The sequence below is a fragment of the Herpailurus yagouaroundi genome, unplaced genomic scaffold (genome assembly GCF_014898765.1).
Source record: "Herpailurus yagouaroundi ecotype Mexico unplaced genomic scaffold, PumYag 193, whole genome shotgun sequence".
In the NCBI taxonomy this organism is placed as follows: domain Eukaryota; kingdom Metazoa; phylum Chordata; class Mammalia; order Carnivora; family Felidae; genus Herpailurus; species Herpailurus yagouaroundi.
Genome location: NW_024412424.1, coordinates 3814848 through 3836980, shown reverse-complemented (window position 1 = coordinate 3836980; position 22133 = coordinate 3814848). Strand labels below are relative to the sequence as shown.

Genomic DNA, 22133 nt, shown 5'->3' with positions numbered 1-22133 from the left:
ACGGTTTCTTATAGAGAGGAACTGTAATCCCAGGAGCTAAGAGGTAACCGTATTCTTTCTAACACATGGCCTGAGAAACAGAAAGCCACTCTGAAGACAGGTAAGAACAAAGCAAAAGCATAAAAGCAGCAGAGCAAGGAAGAGCCTGAAGATGACCTTGAACTCCTGGAGAAACACTTGTAACCTTCTAATACATACTTTTTTTGCTTGGGCCAGTTAGTTGGTTACCATTACTAGCAACTGAGTCCTCAACACACATTGTGAGGTTAATTTCAACTGCTTCTACCACCACCAAACCAGGAGGAAATACCCCTAAGATAGTAAAGGAATCAAAGGCTGAAAAGAAAGGGATGACAGAGGGGCGCCTGGGTGGCTCCATCGGTTAAGTGTCCGACTTCAGCTCAGGTCACGATCTCGCGGTCCATGAGTTCGAGCCCCACGTCGGGCTCTGGGCTGATGGCTCAGAGCCTGGAGCCTGCTTCAGATTCTGTGTCTCCCTCTCTCTCTGCCCCTCCCCCATTCATGCTCTGTCTCTCTGTCCCAAAAATAAATAAAAGTTAAAAAAAAAAAATTTAAGGGGCACCTGGGTGGCTCAGTTGGTTGAGCAGCCGACTTTGGCTCAGGTCACGATCTCGCAGTCCGTGAGTTCGAGCCCCACATCGGGCTCTATGCTGACAGCTCGGAGCCTGGAGCCTGTTTCGGATTCTGTGTCTCCCTCTCTCTGACCCTCCCCCGTTCATGCTGTCTCTCTCTGTCTCAAAAATAAATAAACGTTAAAAAAAAATTAAAAAAAAAAAAATTTAAGAAAGGGATGAGAGAAACTGAAACTGACCACACTGAACCAAAGGTGAAAAATAAAAAAACGAGTAGATCTATAGGTAAGGGCAAGAACAGGATTCCAGCGAGGCACTACTGGCACTCAAAGACCAACACAGAAGTTGGTCAAAAGACAAAACAAAAGTTGAGGTGATTTAAAAAAAATTAACTCAGGGGCGCCTGGGTGGCGCAGTCGGTTAAGCGTCCGACTTCAGCCAGGTCACGATCTCGCGGTCCGTGAGTTCGAGCCCCGCGTCAGGCTCTGGGCTGATGGCTCAGAGCCTGGAGCCTGTTTCCGATTCTGTGTCTCCCTCTCTCTCTGCCCCTCCCCCGTTCATGCTCTGTCTCTCTCTGTCCCAAAAATAAATAAACGTTGAAAAAAAAAATTAAAAAAAAAAATTAACTCAGTCTTTCTTTTTTTAATGTTTATTTTTTATTTTTATTTTTTAATGTTTATTTTTGAGATAGAGAGTCAGAGTGAGAGGAGAGGGGCAGACAGAGGGAGACACAGAATCAGAAGCAGGTTCGAGGCTATGAGATGTCAGTACAGAGCCCGAAGCAGGGTTCAAACCCAAGAACTGCAAGATCATGACCTGAGCCGAAGTCGGATGTTTAACTGACTAAGACACCCAGGTGCCCCAAAAGTTGAGGCGATTTTAGAACTGAGTCGGTGGAAGCTCAATCACCTGCCTTCTGACCTTTATTCAGATGGTATAAATTCAGTTTCCCTCCTCCATAAATACATCAATTTTGTGGCCAACGTTAATAGTCCTTACGAAGAGATTTATTTAAAGTCAGTTACTCTGTATGGCTCTACCATACACAGAACAGACCATTTAACAATTGTGGCCCTAATATGTTCATGGTACTGGTAAGACAGAGGTTTAATTTTAAAAATGAAAACAATGTCCAACTTACCTCCTTTTTAAGAAATACCCTACTCAATGTCACTGAGTATCTACTAAGTGCTGGACACTGGCGAGGTTTTAAAAGTACCATACAGACAAATCAACAGATTATTACCTCCCAAGATCTATGATGGAATGACTGAGCCTCTAAAACTCCTAGGATCAGGCTTCTAGCCACCTCTGCAACCTAATCTCCCACCACTACCCCCAGCCCACCCCTGTGGCTCCACACTTTCTCCACCTGAAAGCCTGTGGGTGGACTCAGCGTCCCTTCCTCCTGCAAGGCTCAAACCTACTTAATTAATTCTTAAGCGTACTGAGAGCTCAGTTCAAATACTATTTCCTTAGGGAAGCTTCCCCTGACTTCCCAGAGTAGATCAGGTCCCTGATTTTTTTTCCCTTCACAGCTATCAGTACAATTTTACATACAAACACACAAAGAGATCTATAATTTCTGTCTCTTCCTTCTAGCATGGGAGCTATATAAGGGCAGGCTCCTTCCTATCCCTTGAGTCTAGCTCAGTTCTAGGTTGAATGAATGAATACTGAGTCCTGAAAATACACAGGAGGGACACTTGACATAGATTAGGGGAACAATTCCACCTCCTTAGGGAAGCCCTCCGAACATCACAGACCAATATTGTATAGCTCCTTTAATCTCCACAAACTATACCACTCCCTTAGCAAACATCTTATGTTCCATTGCCTTTACTTTATTCATCTTTGGAATAATAAAGGAATCAAAGGCTGATGGAAAGGGGACACGAGGAACTAAATTCGACCCTATTGGACCAAAAGTGAAAAGTAAAACACAAAATGATTAGGTCTCTATGGGCAAGAGCAGGGCTGTGGTGAGGCTTTGCCCAGACATCTGGGGATGTGTTACAGATAAGGTACATCTGGGGAGGTTACAGATAAGGTCACACTTGGCTTTCCCTGGTAGTTCATTAGGCCCAACATTCTCCAACTCTCGCTCTGGAGAGGTCAAGACCTGGGACTGAAGACTATGCACAGAAGATCTGACTATAGTTACAGCTGCCTCTGGGAATCTCAGACCTCCACGGCAGAACTAAGGCCACCGGCTGTAAATCCGTTGTTTTTTTGTTTTTTTTTTTAAAGTAGGCTTCACGCCCAGCGCAGAGCCCAACCCGGGTCTTAAATTCAGGACCCCGAGATCAAGACGCGGGCTGAGACCAAGAGTCCGGTGTTTAACGGACTGAGCCTCCCAGGCGCCCCTCCGGTGGGCGATTTGTATTTTCAAAGCGCTTTCACTTCAGTGTCTTCTCTCCCTGTGCTTCCCAACCACGAGGTAAGGAACAGCGGGCCAGAAGCCCACCGCCAGCCCCCATTTCCTAGTACAGAAAAGCGAGGCTCAGCCCAGTGATGCGACGCGCGAGAGCTGAAGAGTCTGTCCCGGGGGTGATGCTCCCTCATTGAGAAAAGGCCTCAGGGACTGCCCACCCCTTCCCATCCAGGTTTGGAACCTTGTACACGCGGAAGGCTGCAGGTACGCACACAGTCCTAAGTGGACGCTCGCCGTGGGGTCCTGCACACAACCGCATCGCGCGTTTCGGGCGGCACACGCCGGCCGCAGTGCTTTCTAACCACAAGGTAAACCCTGGCCGCCGCCTCCCGAGCGAACCCAGGGCGCGCCGAGACGCGCAGGGCCAGGGGCACCCAGGGCCTGACGCCGCGGCGTAGCTACCTGAACGCCGTGCACGATATACACCTTCTCGGCCTCGCTCAGCGCCACGGACGCCATGCTGCCGAGCCGTCCCGTTCGCCGCACGTCATCGGCTCGCGTCGCTCCCGCGCCGGCCGCGCCCCCCCCCCATGCGCTTGTGCGTCATCAGCCGGCGCGGCGGCCGCTCCTGCAGCCACCGCTGCTGCCGCCACCGCCGGCAGCTCGATGGGCTTCTCCTGCGCGCCGCCCCGTGTCTGGACGAGTCCAGGAAGCCGCGGCGCCTCGTGCCGGGGAGCCATCGCTGCAGCCCGAGGCCGGGTCCCGGGTCGGGGGCTGCAGGGGGAGGCGACGGCGGCGGCGGTGGGAGCCCCACCGGGGGCCTGGGACTGGGGAACTGCCTCCGGCTTCACGGTCAGTGGGGAGGGGGAACTGGGGTTGAGTGAAAAAGGCTGGGGTGAGGCCAGAGGCGTGGGCCGGGGCGGGAGCTTAGGACTTGCAGTGGGAGAGGCGCGCGTCGCAGTTTGCTGGGAGCTGGAGTTGAAGTAGCAGGTCGTGCGTGCGCGCGTGTGTGCGTGTGCGTGTGTGTGTGAGAGAGAGAGCGAGAGGGAGAGAGAGAAGAGAGACCGACCCCGAGTGAGGGGAGACGGACGTCGTGATTGTCCTGAGGGGCTGTCTCCTTGCTCTCCTCCTCTCTTCCCCCCATCCCCCGCCCTCCCTTCTGCGTTTCCCTAGTCCCTAGAATGGTTGAAAAGAAGAGACGATGAAGCCCTCTTTACTTCCTTCTCGGTGGGAAGGGTCCGAGCCAGAAGTGAGTGCCCATTAGTCCCGAGGCGTCCTACACCCCAAGGATTCCACCTCCCTGCCCGCTCTCTGGGGCTGACCAGACGCACACCCAGAACCTTGCGGGATCCCCCTTGTCCGGGGTGGTCGCTGGAGCATTCTCCCAGAGGAGGGGGCAGAGTCTTGGTAACCGGCGCTGGCGAAGGACACAGTGCCCAGCCATCTCCAGCGATGGCTGGAAGCTCGGCCTAAGGGAGTGATCGCTGGGAGCTGTGGACTGTTGCCCCTCCCCACCTCCCACCCCCACCCCCGCCGAAAAAAAGCCAGACCTGGCGGTAGCGAAGTAAAAGTATGGGCCTTAGATATCCAGAAAGGATACCTGCAAGGTGAATATAGGGTCACTGAAGGAGCCCATTAAGGTGAGGCAGATAGGGTATGTACAGATTTTAAAAAGGTTATGTGGATAAATGGGGGAAAGTTAACCCAAAGTGATTGAAGCAAGGGGATCTGATGACTTTTCCAAATGTCCCTCTTCTAAGGAGCCTGCCTCCCTGTTCTCAAAAGCGAAAATACAATAACCCTTGACAGCTTAATCATCTAAAGAATGTATTTCTCAGATAGTAGCTTCAGCACTGTTTCACAGATTACTGAGAACTTACTATGGATGGGCTTTGTGCCAACCTTGGAACACTAAAACAAATAAAACACAACTTCTGCCCAGAGAAGCTCCCCAGGCAGAGGGAAAGGCTCTGGGTCAACCTAACCACAGGACGTGGTTAAGAGCTATGATGGTGGCACCAATGAGCACACTGGGGTTAGGGAGGTGGGTCAGAGGAGGGTACAGGGAAGAAGGACCTGCCCATACTCTTAAGTTCTAAACTGCTGAGTTCCAAAATAAATGATCACTTCTTAGTAGACTGGACATCAGTTCTTTCTTATGTCTCTACATAGTTCTCCGTAGGTGCACTTATAGGGAAGACATCTCACATGGTTGGACTTTGCCCTTCAGGGAAACTGGGAGAGGTGAAGCCGAAAGGGTTTTCTTCTGAATGAAAGCACAGGTGCCCCACCTGTTGTGGCACATGGGGATCTTTTTGATGAGGTAACAAGGGACTGCTGATGTTAGAAATGATATTTTATTCTAGAAGATTGCTCAGAAAGTAGAGACCCTGGACATGGAATTTTAGTAGCTAGGATATCTAAGAGGATTGAAGGTTTAAAAGGTGGCAGCAAATGGACAGATCAGAAAAGACAGAAGGGGGGCTCAGTCGGGTAAGCGTCCAACTTAGACTCAGGTCATGGTCTTGTGGTTCGGGAGTTGGAGCTCTGCATTGGGCTCTGTGCTGACAGCTCTGAGCCTGGAGCCTGCATCAGATTCTGTGTCTCCCTCGCTCTCTGCCCCTCCCCCGCTTGGGCTCTGTCTCTCTCTCTCAAAAATAAACATTAAAAACATTTTTTTTAAAAAGAAGGAAGAGTCTGAGTTGGATACCATGGAATCATCTTTATATAGAAATCTTTCAATAGGTCTTTAAAAATATAGAACATATATTTGAACCACTCCCCTGACAATTGGCTAAAGTTTCCTTGCTGGAGAAGGGTTAGCATAATAATATTATTATGATATTAATATTATGAATGATGTCTGACACTTTAGGCTGACTAGGTCTGAAAGGTGTAAACAGTGGGATGTTTACTTTAAATTCTCTACTGAAACAACGGCACCTTCACCAATCATTCTATTCCAAATGCTTCCAAAACGTTTTTTATCACATTGGTTGTGACAATGCATTACACATGTTTAAAACTCACAAACTCAGACTTCTTTTTTGATTTATTGGAGCAATTCAAAGAATGCACATTAGCCAGAAAACGAAGAAGCCAAGGATAACACCTTAGTCTGTAAAACCAACATGTTTTCCCATCACTGTCAGATTCCTTGGGGGGCATACTGTTTTGTAGGTCTGTCCATTCTGAATCTCTGTACTCTATTAATTTTATTTAACACTAACTTACATAGTGCCCGTTACGCGCCAAGCACTGTTTTTAACCGATTCGATCCTCGCATGAGCCCTATGAGGCAAGTATTATCCCAGTTTCACATATTGGGAAACTGAGGGGCAGAGAGGTCGATTGTCTTGCTCAAGGTCGCAGGTCACATGACTAGAAAATGGCAGGGCCAGGATTTGAGACCAGGCAATCCAGCTCCCATCCTTGCACTCCTAACCATCCCTTTATGCAGTCTTCCCACCAGGCTCCCCTTTGTGTTCCTGGAGTATTTGGTGAAGGAGGCCTGTGTTTGTTATGGAATTGATAACTGCCCTGGAAGCTGTACTTTTTATTCCAAAAACAAAGGAGCTCTTCAAGCATAAGTTCACATCCCTTGAATCCTTTTTCTAAAGGAAATATAGAAAACTGCATAGAACGTGGTGCTGAGGGGGGCACTCCGATGTCTGTTTCAGTCAACCCTTTTATTATTTTTTTAATGTTTATTTTAATTGTGAGAGAAAGAACGAGAGTGGGGGAGGGGCAGGGAGAGAGGGAGATACAGAATCCAAAGCAGGCTCCAGGCTCTGGGCTGTAGCACGGGGCCCAAGACAAGGCTCGAACCCACGAACTGCGAGCTCATGACCTGAGCAGAAGTCGGCCGCTTAACCCACTGAGCCATTCAGGCGCCCCTCAGCCGATCCTTTTAGATAAGGGAAAAGGTTACATACAGGCCAAGTACAGCTTAACTCAGAGTAGCTGAGGAGAGCCCTCAACAACAGAGAAGGATGATGGATCTGGGACGGAGGATTGAGATAGGCATGGAGACCCAGATTCTAACCATGTGCCTTCCTCCCAGAATAGACATCCGGAAGCTCTTCAAACAGGAAGTGTTTGTTTGCAGGCCTGGGAGTGTCTAGTGTTCTTGTGGGCCCGAAGAGATGAGACACTGAACACACCTGCCTAAAAGGAGTTTAGGACTTACTCTAGCTGGGGAGCCCAGGCACTTGAACAAGCGCATGAACAAGACAATGAAACAAAGTGCTCAGTTGAGCCCGTGTAGTAATTAGACGTGAGGCCAACCTATAATAAGGCGCTAATTGTGCAGGCCAGGCATCAAGGGGGAGAGGTAAAGGCCTGCCGCCAGCCACTCGCAAGCAACAATGACATTACAGAGGTGGAGTAAATCTGTCACACCTAGCCTTGGTTAATTAAAGCAATAAAAGCCAGTTACAGAAGAGCTTGGGGCAATGCTGAGTCTGTGGGGGTCAAAGTTGCAGAGAGCTCTTCAAAGCCCAGCAGGGGAACATCTTCTTTCCAGTCTTTAAGAGAGGTAGCCAAGTTCTAGGCTTTTCTTTACCTTTGCATTTTCACAATCAGCCCAGCACCCCAGAAAAGCAAAAGTGAGCGACCCTGTTTCCCCATAGAACTGTTTCCTTTAAACCCTCTGATTTGTCCTGCCTGTACCTTGTCTGAAAACACACTCGATGTAAATAACCTGTCAGGCCAGCAGGTCTTGCTCTTCTAGAAATTACAACTTGTAATTCCACTGGTAGAAAAATTGATAGGAATACATGGGTGACGTTTATTCTCATTAGAGGAAGGGTCTTCACGTGTGTTTCATTTTGAGCGGGCAGCGGGGCGCTTCCTAAGTCCTTCATTAGGGCACGTGTGGAAAAAAAGGGGTCCCATATTCTGATTAGCCAATCTGGAAATACTTAAGCACACTTACACATGCTGATAGCCACAGAATCCAAACAGAAATGGTGGAGTGAGGTCTGGATATTGACCTGTTGGGGAAAAAAAGGAAGCAAATGCCATGCCTCCAGTTTCTTCCTGGTTTTGCATGTTTTCATCCTTTGCTTTCCTCTTTGAAAGCGGATTTCCAGAAACAACAGCTAGGTCATTCCTGGCTGTGAACTCTAAAGGTGTCCCACCTAGTTCAGTTATTCTTCCAAGAAATGCAGGGAAATACCAAGAAAACTCCATCTTTTCTCTCCTCCAAACTGGAACCTTCCAGGGATGTAGAAACTTGACATTTGAACCCTGAATTTTCTGGGCCACCCGAGACATGAATTTCTCCTTATCAGGGTCTGTGGGGATGGAATGCCTTTGGGTGGGATAGATACCTCACCTTAGAAAAATAAACCTAACGGGACAAAGGCAGTTCTGGCCACGGTTCTGTTGCAGTAAGTATTGGCTTTGCTACGTGTGTGTTCCTAAACCAAGAAATAGCAGACAATCTAGAAAGGCCAGATGATGAGGAAACTAATGATCTATGGTGGAAAGACTACTGGCTGTCTACTCCAGTGATCTGGGCTTTGCTGCACGTCATTTTTTCTGATTTTGAGTAAGTCAGTTAACCTCTCTAAGCCTCATTTTACCCTAAAATTTGTATCTTTACCAGATGGTAAATAAAGCTCAGAACCGATCATGGATTTACATATACTTAAACAATGAAAAATGGTCATTAGATTTTAAGGTTTCTCTCTTAAACCTTAAATCAAGCATCCGATTCTTGAATTCGGTTCAGGTCATGATCCCAGGGTCATGGGGTCAAGCCCCACGTCAGGCTCTGAGTGTGGAGCCTGCTTAAGATTCTCCCTCCCCCTCCCCCCAATTTGCACATTCTCTCTCTAAAAAGAATAAAATAAAATCTATTACAAGATTTCTCTCTTTTACCACTTGGATGCATTTTGATAGTGCTTTTTCCACTCTGAAAAAAAAATTAAGTGAATTAACAAAAGGAAATGGTAATTACATGCCATACTTTAAAAAAAGAAATTTTTTTTTAATGTTTTATTTATTTCTGAGACAGAGAGAGACCGAGCATGAGCAAGGGAGGGGCAGAGAGAGAGGGAGACACAGAATCCGAAGCAGGATCCAGGCTCTGAGCCATCAGCACAGAGCCCGACGCGGGGCTTGAACTCATAGACCGCGAGATCATGACCCGAGCCAAAGTCGGACACTCAACCGACTGAGCCACCCAGGTGCCCCCACATGCCATACTTGATTGGAAAACTGAACACACTCAGGAAGATTGCTAACAGTTATTGGTGGATTTCTGTTTGAATATTAACAAACAACGAAGAAAGGAAGTTAAGGGATGCTTTTGGTAAAAATATAAAACCCAAGAAATTCACAATGAAAATATTGAATTTGTTCACGAGAACAAAGGAATCAGAATCTCAACCCTGAAAGGGATCTTAGCAATCAGCTCAGTCTTCTCTCTTGTTTTGTAGAAGACGACACTGGGGCTCCTGGGTGGCTCAGTTATTTAAGTGTCTGACTTCGACTCAGGTCATGATCTCGTGGTTCGTGGGTTCGAGCCCCACATCGGGCTCTGTGCTAACAGCTCAGAGCCTGGAGCCGGCTTCGGATTCTGTGTCTCCCTCTCTTTCTGGCCCTCCCCCACTCATTCTCTCTCTTTCTCAAAAATAAACATTAAAAAATATATAGTTATGGATGAAGACACTGAGGTCCAGGGAGGGGGCAACTGTCTTGCCGGAGATCATGAGATAGGAAGCTGTAGGAGTGGGAATAGAATTCTGGCGTCCTGACTCCAAGCCCAGTATTCATTTAGCAGTAGCATCCATCTGTCTCCAGAGCCCTCAAATAGGTGCCAGAGAGCCTGTTGCCTTGGTAGGCAGGGGCTACAGACTTGGACAGCCTTGTTCCTTGGTCCCGGGCTCCTCCAGGGCTCTGCTCTTGCATGGCACTTACTGATGTCTGGGATAAGTGGTATCAGACATCTGAAAGCTAAATGGCTGCCCTGCTTGTGGCCCGGTGCCATTGCAGTGACTGTTTTCTCGTTCTCTCTCGTAGCTCTTCTCTGATCCCTCCAAGGGCTTTGGCTTTTAGTCTTTCAAAAAGCCAAGCTCTTGCCTGGGTGATGTCACAGTGGCTGCTTGTCCGCACATGGCACAGTGTGGGGACAGGTGCCGTTTTCAGCACCCTCAGGTGGGACCCTTTGCTGCTTGGTCTCTGCCTAGCATGGGGGGGCTTTCTCCCCGAAAAAGCAGCATGCTGGAACTTGGCCCCACAAGAAGCATTCCCCACCAGAAGCAGGTTTGAGGGACCCAATCTTAGGGTGACTCTCCTGGCTGAAGCTTCACATCCTTCCTGCTTCCTAGGTTAAGGCAGGATCAGCCTTCCAAATGTTCGCCGGTGCTCAGCCAGGGCCCCACCTGAGAGGACAGAATGCTTAAGTTCAGGCCTGGGGCCTGTGAGCACCCCCACACGTGGCCCAGCCGATACCGCCACCTCCTCATAACCGTGTGTGGGCAGGACACCAAACAGTAAGTCCCCCAAGGTCACGGTGGAGGCCCCAGCACACCTCTCCCTTTGGTTTTCTAGTCATGGGGCAAAATGAATGGTTGTAGTGAGGCATAAACAGCAGGCTCTGGAATGAGAGCAGGCTTGGGAGCGTACCCTGTCACCTGCTTCTCAGAAATAGGAACTCAGCGGGGCGCCTGGGCGGCTCAGTCGGTTGAGCGTCCAACTTCGGCTCAGGTCACGATCTCCCACTCCGTGAGTTCGAGCCCCTCGTCAGGCTCTGTGCTGACCGCTCAGAGCCTGGAGCCCGCTTCAGATTCTGTGTCTCCCTCTCTCTCTGCCCCTCCCCTGCTCATGCTCTGTCTCTGTCTCAAAAATAAATAAAAACATTTTTAAAAAATTAAAAAAAAAAATCTTGCTCAGTTGGTTGAGCATGACTTTGGCTCAGGTCATGATCTCACGGTTTGTGGGTTGGAGCTCCTTCATCGGGGTTCTGTGTCAGCACAGAGCCTGGAGCCTGCTTCAGATTCTGTGTCTCCCTCTCCCTCTGCCCCTCCCCCACTCATGCTCTGTCTCTCTCTCTCTCTCTCTCTTTCTCTCTGTCAAAGATAAACATTTAAAAAAAAAACTAAAAAAAAAAAGAAATAGGAACTTAGGCAAATCTCTCCATGCCTCGGTTTCCACATCTCAAAGGGGGATGGGAAAGCCAGGGTTTATATCGACAAGATAGAGTAGATGTGCAGATCAAACAGGATGAGACCTGTCTGGCGCCCAGCCCGATGCCTGGCAAGTAGTAGACACCCAGGAAGAATCCGGGCCCCGCCCTTACATCCCGAGTGCCTACCGGACAGAGGCCAGAAGGCAGTTCAGGGCCAGATGAGACCACTGCACCTGATTACAAAGCGTTCACATTCAGTGAGAGTAACACACTCCGACCCCGTGTTGAAGGTAGCTAGGTTGGTGATACATTGTTACCTTTGGAAAGAGTTTGCCGCTAAGTTGCAGATTTCTGGAAGGAGTTCCTTCAGGGAGATGCCAGCACAAGCCAGTGGTAGATGCCGTCCACTAGACCGAGAGGGGAAGTTAGCCCCCTCTCTAGATGTTGTTTTGGAAGTTGAACTCACTCCTGGGGCTTTATTTCTTTTTTTTATTTTTGTTTTACATTTGCTTATTTTTGAGAAACAGAGCGAGACAAAGCGTGAGCGGGGGAGGGACAGAGAGAGAAGGAGACAGAATCTGAAGCAGGCTCCAGGCTCTGAGCAAGCGGTCAGCACAGAGCCTGATGCGGGGCTCGAACCCACGAATGGTGAGATCACGACCTGAGCCGAAGTCGGACGCTCAACATAACTGAGCCACCCAGGTGCCCGTAGAGCTTCATTTCTTTACCTATCTATAGAGCGGGCTGGACCACGGAGCACCTCGGTGCCTTAGTTGAGCATCTAACTCTTGATTTGGGCCCACGATTCGTGGGTTCAAGCCCTGTTTTGGGCTCTGTGCTGACAGAGTGGAGCCTGCTTGGGATTCTCTTTCTCTTTCTCTCTCTTTTTCTTTCTCTCTCCCTCTCACCCACCCCCCAAAAAACAGGCTGAACCAGAGTTTGGAAGAGGTCAGGTAATTCCTACAGTCTCTTTCTAAAAGGCTGTGTGTTAAAAAAAAATTTTAGGGGGCACCTGGGTGGCGCAGTCGGTTAAGCGTCCGACTTCAGCCAGGTCACGATTTCGCGGTCCGGGAGTTCGAGCCCCGCGTCGGGCTCTGGGCTGATGGCTCAGAGCCTGGAGCCTGTTTCCGATTCTGTGTCTCCCTCTCTCTCTGCCCCTCCCCTGTTCATGCTCTGTCTCTCTCTGTCTCAAAAATAAATAAACGTTGAAAAAAAAAATTAAAAAAAAAATTTTTAATGAAATGCTTTATCTATGTCCTCCCTCATCATAGGCATTTAGTTCATGTTGGTGCATGCCTGAAGGCAGCACTGCATGTTTTGTCTGAAACTTATATTTTCGACAAAATCTCAAATGGGCTTCGATTTCCTCATCTATGGAACAGAAGGAGTTTGACCAAAATCGAATAGATGGTCTTTAAGGTTCCTTCCAGCTCTAAAATTCTGGCCCAGACAGTGATTTTTATTTATTTATTTATTTTATTATTTTATTTAAAAATTTTGTTTTAATGTTTATTTTTGAGAGAGAGAGAGAGAGAGAGAGAGAGAGAGAGAGAGAGAGAGACAGAGAACACGAGCAGGGGAGGGGCAGAGAGAGAGGAAGACACAGAATCCGAAGCAGGCTCCAGGCTCTGAGCTGTCAGCACAGAGCCCGACGCGGGGCTCGAACTCACAGAGTGTGAGATCATGACCTGAGCCGAAGTCAGACGCTTAACTGACTGAGCCACCCAGGCGCCCCTGATTTTTATTTATTAATCAGTTAATCTTAAGCATGGTCTTGTTTAAAGTCTCGTGAATTTTCCACATTGTCATCACATATCAGAAAGCATACCTAGAAAAGGAGAACGTAGAATGTGTTACCCAAACGAGTGTAGTTCCTACTTATCCCCAACGTTTGTGACCTATGTTACGGCATCCTATATGCGGGTATGTGTTTCTTTAATAGATCTAGAAAGTCACGAGGTGGTGAACTAGTGGAAGGAGTGTTAGCCCCCATGAGTTGTCAAATCCCAGACTCTGTTCTGAAACGAAGGCCTACTGTTAGAAGTCTGCGTGTGCACACAAGTGGGTTTTAAAAGAAGGTGTGGCCAGGGGTACCTGGGTGGCTCACAGTCAAGCACGGACTTCGGCTCAGGTCACGATCTCACGGTTTGTGAGTTCAAGCCCCGCATCGGGCTCGCTGCTGTGAACACAGAGCCCACTTGGATCCTCTGTCTCCCTCTCTCTTTGGACCTCCCCTACTTGTCCTTTCATCATAAATAAATAAATAAGAAAGAAAGAAAGAAAGAAAGAAAGAAAGAAAGAAAGAAAGGCCAGTTATGAGGCAAGAAGGCAAATTTAGCTTACTGACCACTACCTGATTTTCTCCGTAAACTTTAATGTCGATAGGATTTGGCTTGGGGATGTGATGTTTTACCATTTTGTTTTGTTTTCTTTAAGTGTTTTGTTGAAGGTTGAGTATGTCAGAAGACAAGAGGCGGGCAGAGCGTGACAGACCCTCCACGGAGGGAGGAAATCGTGTAGACCTAGAACAGGCCAGGTGCTTTCCCTGCCTGGACACCCTCCTTGGCTGGCAGCTTGTGATACAGATGATAAGGCACCTTTCCTTTGAACCACACCCTTGCCTTTTGGGGAAAAAAAAGTTTAGTGACTCATTTTGTTTTTGGTTTTGTTTTTAATGAAATATATCAAACATAGTGATTTGTGGCTCATTCTTTGTTTTTCTGAGAACCATCTAAAAATGGGCATAAAATTGGGACTCCTGGCTCAGTCGGTAGAGCTTGCGACTTTTTATCTCAGGGTTGTAAGTTTGAGCCCCACACTGGGTTTAGGGCTTACTTAAAAATAAAATCTTTGAAGGAAAAATAAATGATAAAAAATGGGTATAAAATTTGCAACCCTTTTAGATCCTAGCACAAATTAAGAGAATTGTAGCTCCGATTAATTCGTCTTTTACTTTACTTCAGGTTCCTTTCTAAAGCTTCTAGGATATAGATCATTTATTCATCTTTGAAATTGTAGGGCTGGCTTTTGAACGCTTTTAAGTCTGTCACTCTGAAATGTGAGAAATTGTAAAAGAGGCAGACACCATATTCTTGAGACAGTGGAATTTAAACCAGGAAGGTTATTGATATACCCGTTAAGATGAATTTCTTAACGTTAAGATGAATTGAGAAAAATGGTAGAAATATCAGAAAAGATGCTACTTTCTTCCAGGGGGCCTTTTAAGGAATTGCAGGGGTAGACAGAGTTATTTAACTGCAGTAAAAGTTAGTTTAGTTGAGAGTGCAACATTTAGGGCAAGTTCAAGAGGATACAAGACAAGCCCCCCCCCAACGGCAATTCAGCATAATACTAGATTTATTAACATGTTAACTATTTACCTGAAACAAATTTTGACCTAAGCTAAAAGCCTTCTAGTTAAGGGTTTCTACTACCTTGCTATGTTCATGACATCTGCTCAAGAGGGGATGAAATTGAGTTTCAACTATATAGTTCCCACTTGTAGGGATCCAGAAAGCTTAATCCTTAAAGTTGGGGAGGGGGCCTTAAAAAAAAAAAAAAAAATTTGTTTTTTGAGTATTTGGATGATCCTTTTCTCTATGTCAAGGGAAAAAAATTGCACCTGATTGGAGCTGATGAAGCCAGACTGCAGACAGATATTTCATACAAGCCATAATGGTTGGGTTTGTTTATGCTGCTTTAAATCTGTACAGTCCCAAAACCTTCTTCTATGCTGTGGGTGACTGCACGCGTGGATGTGAGAACGTGAGTGGGTGTGGTGTCTCAGGAAAGTAAAATTCACAAAGTACTTCGAGATGCTTCTAAGGATTTTAGATCTAGCTCCGCTGATCCATGACTCTTCAGTATAGGATCTTATGTCATGAAAGCCGGTGAAGTTGGCAATCTGAGAGGATCTGCCGTCCTGGGGACCCTTGTTGGATTGAGAACAGTTGAGTTTGGGGACTCTGATGCATCCATCACAGAACTTGGATGTCGTGGCTTTGATCCTGGCGCATAAAGCCTGGGCTTTGGGTCAGTTGTCTCAGGGCAGGTGATGGATTTATAAGGATTTGCTCCCCCTTCAACAAACGATGATTAAGTCCAGGCACTAGATCTGGACTCTTCCCATCGCTGATGGTCAACCTGCAGATGGGCCACAGGGAGATGGGGCCTGTGAACTTGGCCTTAGCATCAGCCTCTCAAACCCCTTTGGTGTGGCTCCGCTGTGGATGGGCAGCACGGGAACTGAGTCATAAGTGGCATCCCGCAAAGCCAACGCCACACCCCAGTCCCTGGGGCTTGTAGGGCCCCGGGCTGCGTTTCACTAACCACATTTGTGTCTGCCTGTCTGCGTGAGTGGGAGGGCACACTTGTGGTCAGGGATAATGAAGCACGTGAGTTATTGATGGATCTGGAGGCAGTTCTCCGGACCAGATGCAGTGGCGTGTGTTTTTGTTTTTGTTTCAGGGAATTAACGCTAATTTCAGTCATTTCTTGCTTTTTGTTTCTGAACGTCTAAGAAGGAAGGCTAGAGGATTTCCTTAGATTTACCCCACACTGCCCCCGACAGAGCTCAGATGGTCATTCGGCCAGTGCATCTTCCTTCTCGCGTGGATCTCTAGCTCTAGGGAGCCTCAGAAGTCCTCTGCTTCTGTGAATCCACCTCGGACTTCCTTACCCCCAGGGCTTAGTCCCTCTGCCTTTCTGGGCCTCGCTGCACTCCTCTGCCAGGCGGAAGGATAATTACTTCGGGCCTGAATTACGTGTGGACAAGCCAACTCTTTTTAATGCTACAGAACCCTTGGCCAAAAAAACACGACACAATTACTATAATTAAAATTGCAAAATGATCACTGTTTTCAGTCTTTCTTCAGAAACAGCATGGAAGAGGAACAGAAAACCTCCTTCCACCCAGCTGGAACTCTCACCTGTTGCCTGAGTGCCTCTCTGGGCTCTTTGGCCTCTGGTGGACTCTGAACCCTCTCGTCTTTCTTGCCTGTCAGCAGTGCCCAAGTGGCCTTACTAATAGCGTGAATACCATCCTCAGAGCTTTCTCAGAGACTGGGGTGCCTCACCAGTACCCCCAGGGTGAAGTCCCAACTCATCATGAAGCTCAAGGCCTTGTAAAACAGCCTACAGAACATAACCCTGCCTTTAAAAAAAAACTTTTTTTACGTTTATTTATTTTTGAGACACAGAGAGACAGAGCGTGAACAGGGGAGGGTCAGAGAGAGAGGGAGACACAGAATCCGAAGCAGGCTCCAGGCTCAGCTGTCAGCACAGAGCCCGACGCGGGGCTCGAACTCACGGACCGCGAGATCATGACCTGAGCCAAAGCCAGACGCTTAACCGACTGAGCCACCCAGGCACCCCAGCCCTGCCTTTAAAGCTTCATTTCCACCTAACACCCCCACCCCCTGTGCCCAACACAGCCCAGGTGTGTGCACACTCACAGCACCCTGGACATCCGGCTCCCCCAGGCTGCCTCACCACTCCCCCTGCCTTTGGGCAGAACACTTCACCTGGCTCCGTGGCCTGCTCAGAGCCCCTCCCTTTAGATGTCCTGGCCGCGAGAAAGCCTATTTATCTCACTTCTGGGCTTTGTTTGCTTTGGGGTGGTGCTGTTTGCCTCTCCGTTGTGCTGTTCATTAGAAACCTGCGTGTTAGGATCATTGTGGGGTGGGTCTGTGCAGTTTCTGTATCTATTCACTCAAGAAATATTGATTTGAGCATAAACTCATGAGATACCAGGCTCCAATGCTAAACGAAATGGGACCTGCAGGTTAATAGAACAGAGCAAATAAGACTGGTCTTAGCAGATGGGAGCTGGGAGAGAAGAATGGAGGGCCCGAACAGGGCAGCACATACACATTATTGCCCTCACCATCCCTTGTGTGGGAGCCCCCTGCATAGTTCCTTACATATAGTGGCTGCTCCATGAATATCTTTCTTTCTTTTTTTTTTTTTATTATTTTTTTTATTTTATTTTATTTTTTTAATTTTTTTTTCAACGTTTATTTATTTTTGGGACAGAGAGAGACAGAGCATGAACGGGGGAGGAGCAGAGAGAGAGGGAGACACAGAATCGGAAACAGGCTCCAGGCTCTGAGCCATCAGCCCAGAGCCTGACGCGGGGCTCGAACTCACGGACCGCGAGATCGTGACCTGGCTGAAGTCGGACGCTTAACCGACTGCGCCACCCAGGCGCCCCCATGAATATCTTTCTGAATTGAAACAAATTGAATTGAAGACAGAGTCAAGAGGGTAAACAGGGCAAAGGAATGAGATGAAAGGGGTGGAGAGGGAGAATGGAGGAGGCTGCCCCTCCGAGGGCATGAGCTGGCAGGCAGGATTGAAGCCTCCCCCCCACCAGCCTCCTTGCGTGTGCACCCCAGAGGCCTGAGCAAACACTTCGTGCGCGCCCCAGAGGCCCGAGCAAACAGTTCTGCCCAACCCTTGCAAGCAAGGACTCTCACGTGGGGAGTAGGTTATGGGCAAAGAGCCACTTCTCACCCCCAAGGATTAGAGTTTCCCCAATTGAAACTAGAAAAGGAAAAGAGGTCAGTGTTTGGCTTTTTGAGTGTCGTCTTCAGAGGTAGAGTGAAGGGAAGGTGTGCAGTTTGCTCCAGGTGAGTTTTCTCCCGTGTTTCTCAGATTCTCAGTTGGCTAATTGAAGGAACAAATCCTTACTGGCACACTACTGCATTGCTCTTAAGGGGCCTGGAGGTTAGGTGCACTTTTTATAACAGTATGCCTTGATTGGTTTTGAGCAGGGTATTTTGAGACTGTAAAGTGTGGGTTAGAGTGTGAACTTCAGCCCAACACTTGGTGTGTCTAGCTCTGCCTGGTGTGCCCTTGGCCGAGTGCTTTCCCAGATCGCAGACTGTCCCTCACCAACAAGGGGCAACAGGACAACAGAGCTCCTCTATACACATCTGGTCCCGCATTGTTTAAGGATGGAACATTCCAGGTATGGCCCTCCACCTACTTCATAGTCCTACTTGCTGCACCCTCCACCATCTAGAATTTGGCCATGCCCCTGAAAGTAAGGCACACGGGGCCTCCAGAGGTGGGCCTTTTACTCAAGGCATTTTACTCCAGCATTCATGTAATGACACGCATAGTAAGTGGCCACTATGTGCCAGGCCCTGGGCTAATGAAAAGACATCCAGCCCACAGGAACTGTTTGGTGGGAGAACATAGCACCTTCCTAAAGTCCTATTACCTAAAATGAGTACCCTTCTGTTACAAAGAAATCTAATCGTGGTTTAGTTGCATTTGTTTTCCAGCCTTCAGCCCGTCACCTTCAGCCCGTCAGTGATCATAAATGGACAATTTGTCGGGAACCACTGTAGACACAGAAATGACAGTAGCCAGCAATGGAACAGGAAGACAACCATACAAAGGAGACATTGGAATTAAAATTATAGTAGTCTGAACAGGCCAGCTGGTGTGAGGCCGAGAGCCTGCAGTGAATCTCTGTAACCCCTGAGGACATCATTACCTAACACAGTCCAGTAATTGATGCTCTGGGTAATGACCTTAAGTCACTCCAAAGAAATGGACGGTTATTGTACTTAAGACAGGGACAGCTATCAGTAGCTTTTTTTTTGTCTTTATCTTACTTGCATTTTTTATTTTTCATTTCTATCTTAACCATCCTAATGGTTAAAACGTGGTTACCGGGAAATTTACTTCTGCGGAAAGGCCTATTCCTCAGCAAAATCACACATACGAAACATCACCCCAGTTTACTCACGTTGCCATTTGTGTAGTCAAGAATGAGTAACTGTCAGAGGACAGAATACGGTCAACTAGTCCAAATATACTGTGAGCATAATTTCGTCACTGGAAATATCTGAACAGGAGCATCGTTCTAAAATTTATTTGCAGTGATCGTGCATTTCAAAAATTCACACCTTGGGGCGCCTGGGTGGTTCAGTCGGTTAAGCGTCCGACTTCAGCTCGGGTCACGATCTCCCAGTTCATGAGTTTGAGCCCCGCGTCGGGCTCTGCTGACAGCTCAGAGTGTGGAGTCTGCTTCTGGTTCTGTGTCTCCCTCTCTCTCTCAAAAATGGATAAACATTTATTTTTTTTTTTAATTTTTTTTAACGTTTATTTATTTTTGAGACAGAGAGAGACAGAGCATGAACGGGGGAGGGTCAGAGAGAGGGAGACACAGAATCTGAAACAGGCTCCAGGCTCTGAGCTGTCAGCACAGAGCCCGACGCGGGGCTCGAACTCACAGATGGCGAGATCATGACCTGAGCTGAAGTCAGCCGCTTAACCGACTGAGCCACCCAGGCGCCCCTATTTATTTTTTTAAACGTTTATTTGTTTTTGAGACAGAGAGAGACAGAGCATGAACGGGGGAGGGGCAGAGAGAGAGGGAGACACAGAATCGGAAGCAGGCTCCAGGCTCTGAGCCATCAGCCCAGAGCCCGACACGGGGCTCGAACTCACGGAGAACTCACGGACCGCGAGATCGTGACCTGAGCTGACGTCGGACGCTTGACCGACTGAGCCACCCAGGCACCCCAAAAATGGATAAACATTTAAAAAACACACACACGCCTTTCTTTTTTTTTTTTAATTTTTTTTTTCAACGTTTATTTATTTTTGGGACAGAGAGAGACAGAGCATGAACGGGCGAGGGGCAGAGAGAGGGAGACACAGAATCGGAAACAGGCTCCAGGCTCTGAGCCATCAGCCCAGAGCCCGACGTGGGGCTCGAACTCACGGACTGTGAGATCGTGACCTGGTTGAAGTCGGACACTTAACCAACTGCGCCACCCAGGCGCCCCAACACACGCCTTTCTGATCATTGAAGAGTTTGATGGAGTACACAAGTAAGCTGACGCTCAGGCTGCAGAGGACAGGAGGTTATGCTGCCACAGACGTTGGAGGGGTGGGGCGAGTTGTGACCGACCACCAGTGTCACACTGAGCTGCTCAGTGGGTGGCTAACAGCCTGAAACCGTAGGTCAGCAAACTTCTGCACAGAGCTAGAGAGTAAATACTCCAGGCTTGCCGGTCAGCCAGCCTCCCTCACAGCTGCTCAGCGGTGCCAACGCAGGGCAAAAGCAGACATAGACAGTATGTGTCCAAATGGCATGGCTGTGGTTCAATACAACTTTATTGGTTTAGAGCCTGAGTACCCACAAATCTGTATGGCAGCAGGAAAAACCAAGGGAATAACATGGGCATTGTCAAAATGGGGAGCTTTGATCAGCTTTCGAATCGCTGTGGGATTTCATGGGATTTCAGCCTTCCACCTGTTGGCTTTGGGTTGAGCGGAGCTTGGAATTTTAGAATTTGCTGGGCCCAGGTCGAGTCCTAGACATCCCTGTCTACGAGCTCCTGCTGTCCTTCCGTGTGGTGCTTCAGAAGGTATGCTTGCATCTTTAACGCCTTTGAGTTGTCAGTGGCAACACTGATTGTTGCCATTGTCTTGTGGACAGCACTGGCTTGCTTTGTTAGAAGATTCTGGTTGGTGGCCTATTGGGAACTGCTGCTCCTACTCATACTTGGGACGGTCATTCCCTGTGTGTTGCGACTTCTCTTTCCTCAGCTCCCAGCATAGGGTACCCAGCATGTGATAGTCCCTCTTGAGTATTTGTTGAGTCGATGTTGCTTTGGACAAGTACACACTACACGTTTAGCTGCTTTTCGGGCACCAATTCTCCGCCGTGCTGGGAGGGGAGGCCCTGGCCTTGTTCTTTCATTATTAGTCTGTGCAACGTTTGACTCCAGAACGTCTGTCATTTTGAGTAGTAGTTACTGCTGTCCCCTCTCAGCTTTCTAGACACATCCGTACTCGTCATGATGGTAGCGTATTCAGTCCAGATGCTCTTTCTCTGTGGGGGAAGCAGGCAGCGGAGGCAGAAGGCAAAGGGTGAGAAAAAGCCGACACAACCATTGAAAGTTTGCACTTGCCCTTTAGAGCCACGGGCTTCAGAAAAACCCACGTCGCCAGTGCTGCTTTTGAACGATTTCCTCTGCTACGAAGTGAGTAGCGTTCTCAGAGGACCAAGATGTCCTTTGCTGTGCTGCGGACTGTGCTACGGCGGCTTCTCCGCGGCCCCGCCATCAGGGTCAGTCCCCCGCCGGCACGGTGTCTGACTGAGAAACCCATCCGGTGATGCAACAGGCCGCCACGTGTACGATAAAGAATCGGAGGAGGGAAATCTGTACTTGCTATGTTTTGTGGCGCGTGCCGTGGACAGATAGACTTCATTATCGATCCTTAGCTATTTCATTGCTGTCTCCAGAGACGCGAGCTGCAGCCGTTAGGAAAAAGGGGCATGTTGCTCAGCGCTTGTTTAGGAAGGAATGGACGTCTTTCCTAGAGACAATACGTGTGTGGTGTGTGAGGGCTATTCCAGGCCACGGGATTCATCACGGGCACCTCCTGCTCCATCGGCCCTCACACCAGCCCTTTGACGAGGAGGCTGGGATGAGGAGGCAGGTGAGGCGACCAAGGCTCATGGAGCCCCACAGCCAGGCGGTGCGGACACATTGTTGGACTCATTGTCCAACATTCTCCACTTGACCCCGTCACCCAAGAGGAGGGCAGAGCTAAGGGAGTCTCTTATTCCCGGAAAATCAACCGTTTTGGCCCTAGGATTAAAAAGCCTGGTTTGTTTCGAGAACCTTCCCTATCTAGGTTTTGCCTTTACCATCAGCTAATGCAGTAGTAAGTTAGCATGTCTTTTTTTTTTTTAATTTTTAATGTTTATTCATTTTTGAGAGAGAGAGAGAGAGAACGAGCGGGGGAGGGGCAGAGAGAGAGGGAGACGCAGAATCTGAAGCAGGCTCCAAGCTCCAAGCTATTATTAGCACAGAGCCCCATGTGGGGCCTGAACCCACGAACCATGAGATCATGACCTGAGCTGAAGTCAGATGCTCAACTGACTAAGCCACCCAGGCGCGGGGGGCGCCCGCCCGTGAGGTAGGCGGCAACGTAATGGTTGCGGCTTAAGCCTGGTTCTGGGGAAGCAGGTACTCTCGTTCTGCTCATCCCTGTTAAC

At 48.4% G+C, this 22133-nt stretch overlaps 2 protein-coding genes across 9 annotated transcripts in view; one reads left to right on the top strand and one right to left on the bottom strand.

Moving 5' to 3' along the window:
* EXOSC7 (exosome component 7) overlaps positions 1-3527 on the bottom strand; it is a 42057-nt gene extending 38530 nt beyond the window's left edge. Inside the window, exon 1 of the mRNA XM_040445093.1 lies at positions 3430-3527. Coding sequence (XP_040301027.1) covers positions 3430-3486 — 57 coding nt within the window. The 5' untranslated portion in view covers positions 3487-3527. The remainder of the gene's footprint in view (positions 1-3429) is intronic.
* A 50-nt stretch (positions 3528-3577) lies between these two features.
* ZDHHC3 (zDHHC palmitoyltransferase 3) overlaps positions 3578-22133 on the top strand; it is a 61782-nt gene continuing 43226 nt past the window's right edge. For 2 of the 8 annotated variants that reach the window (XM_040445088.1, XM_040445085.1), the window contains exon 1: positions 3578-3819. The gene's annotated coding sequence lies outside the window, so the exon portion shown is untranslated. Of the gene's footprint in view, positions 3820-10152; positions 10470-21552; positions 21572-22133 lie in introns of those variants that run through there. The other 6 variants (XM_040445089.1, XM_040445090.1, XM_040445091.1 and 3 more) reach the window with 6 other exon arrangements.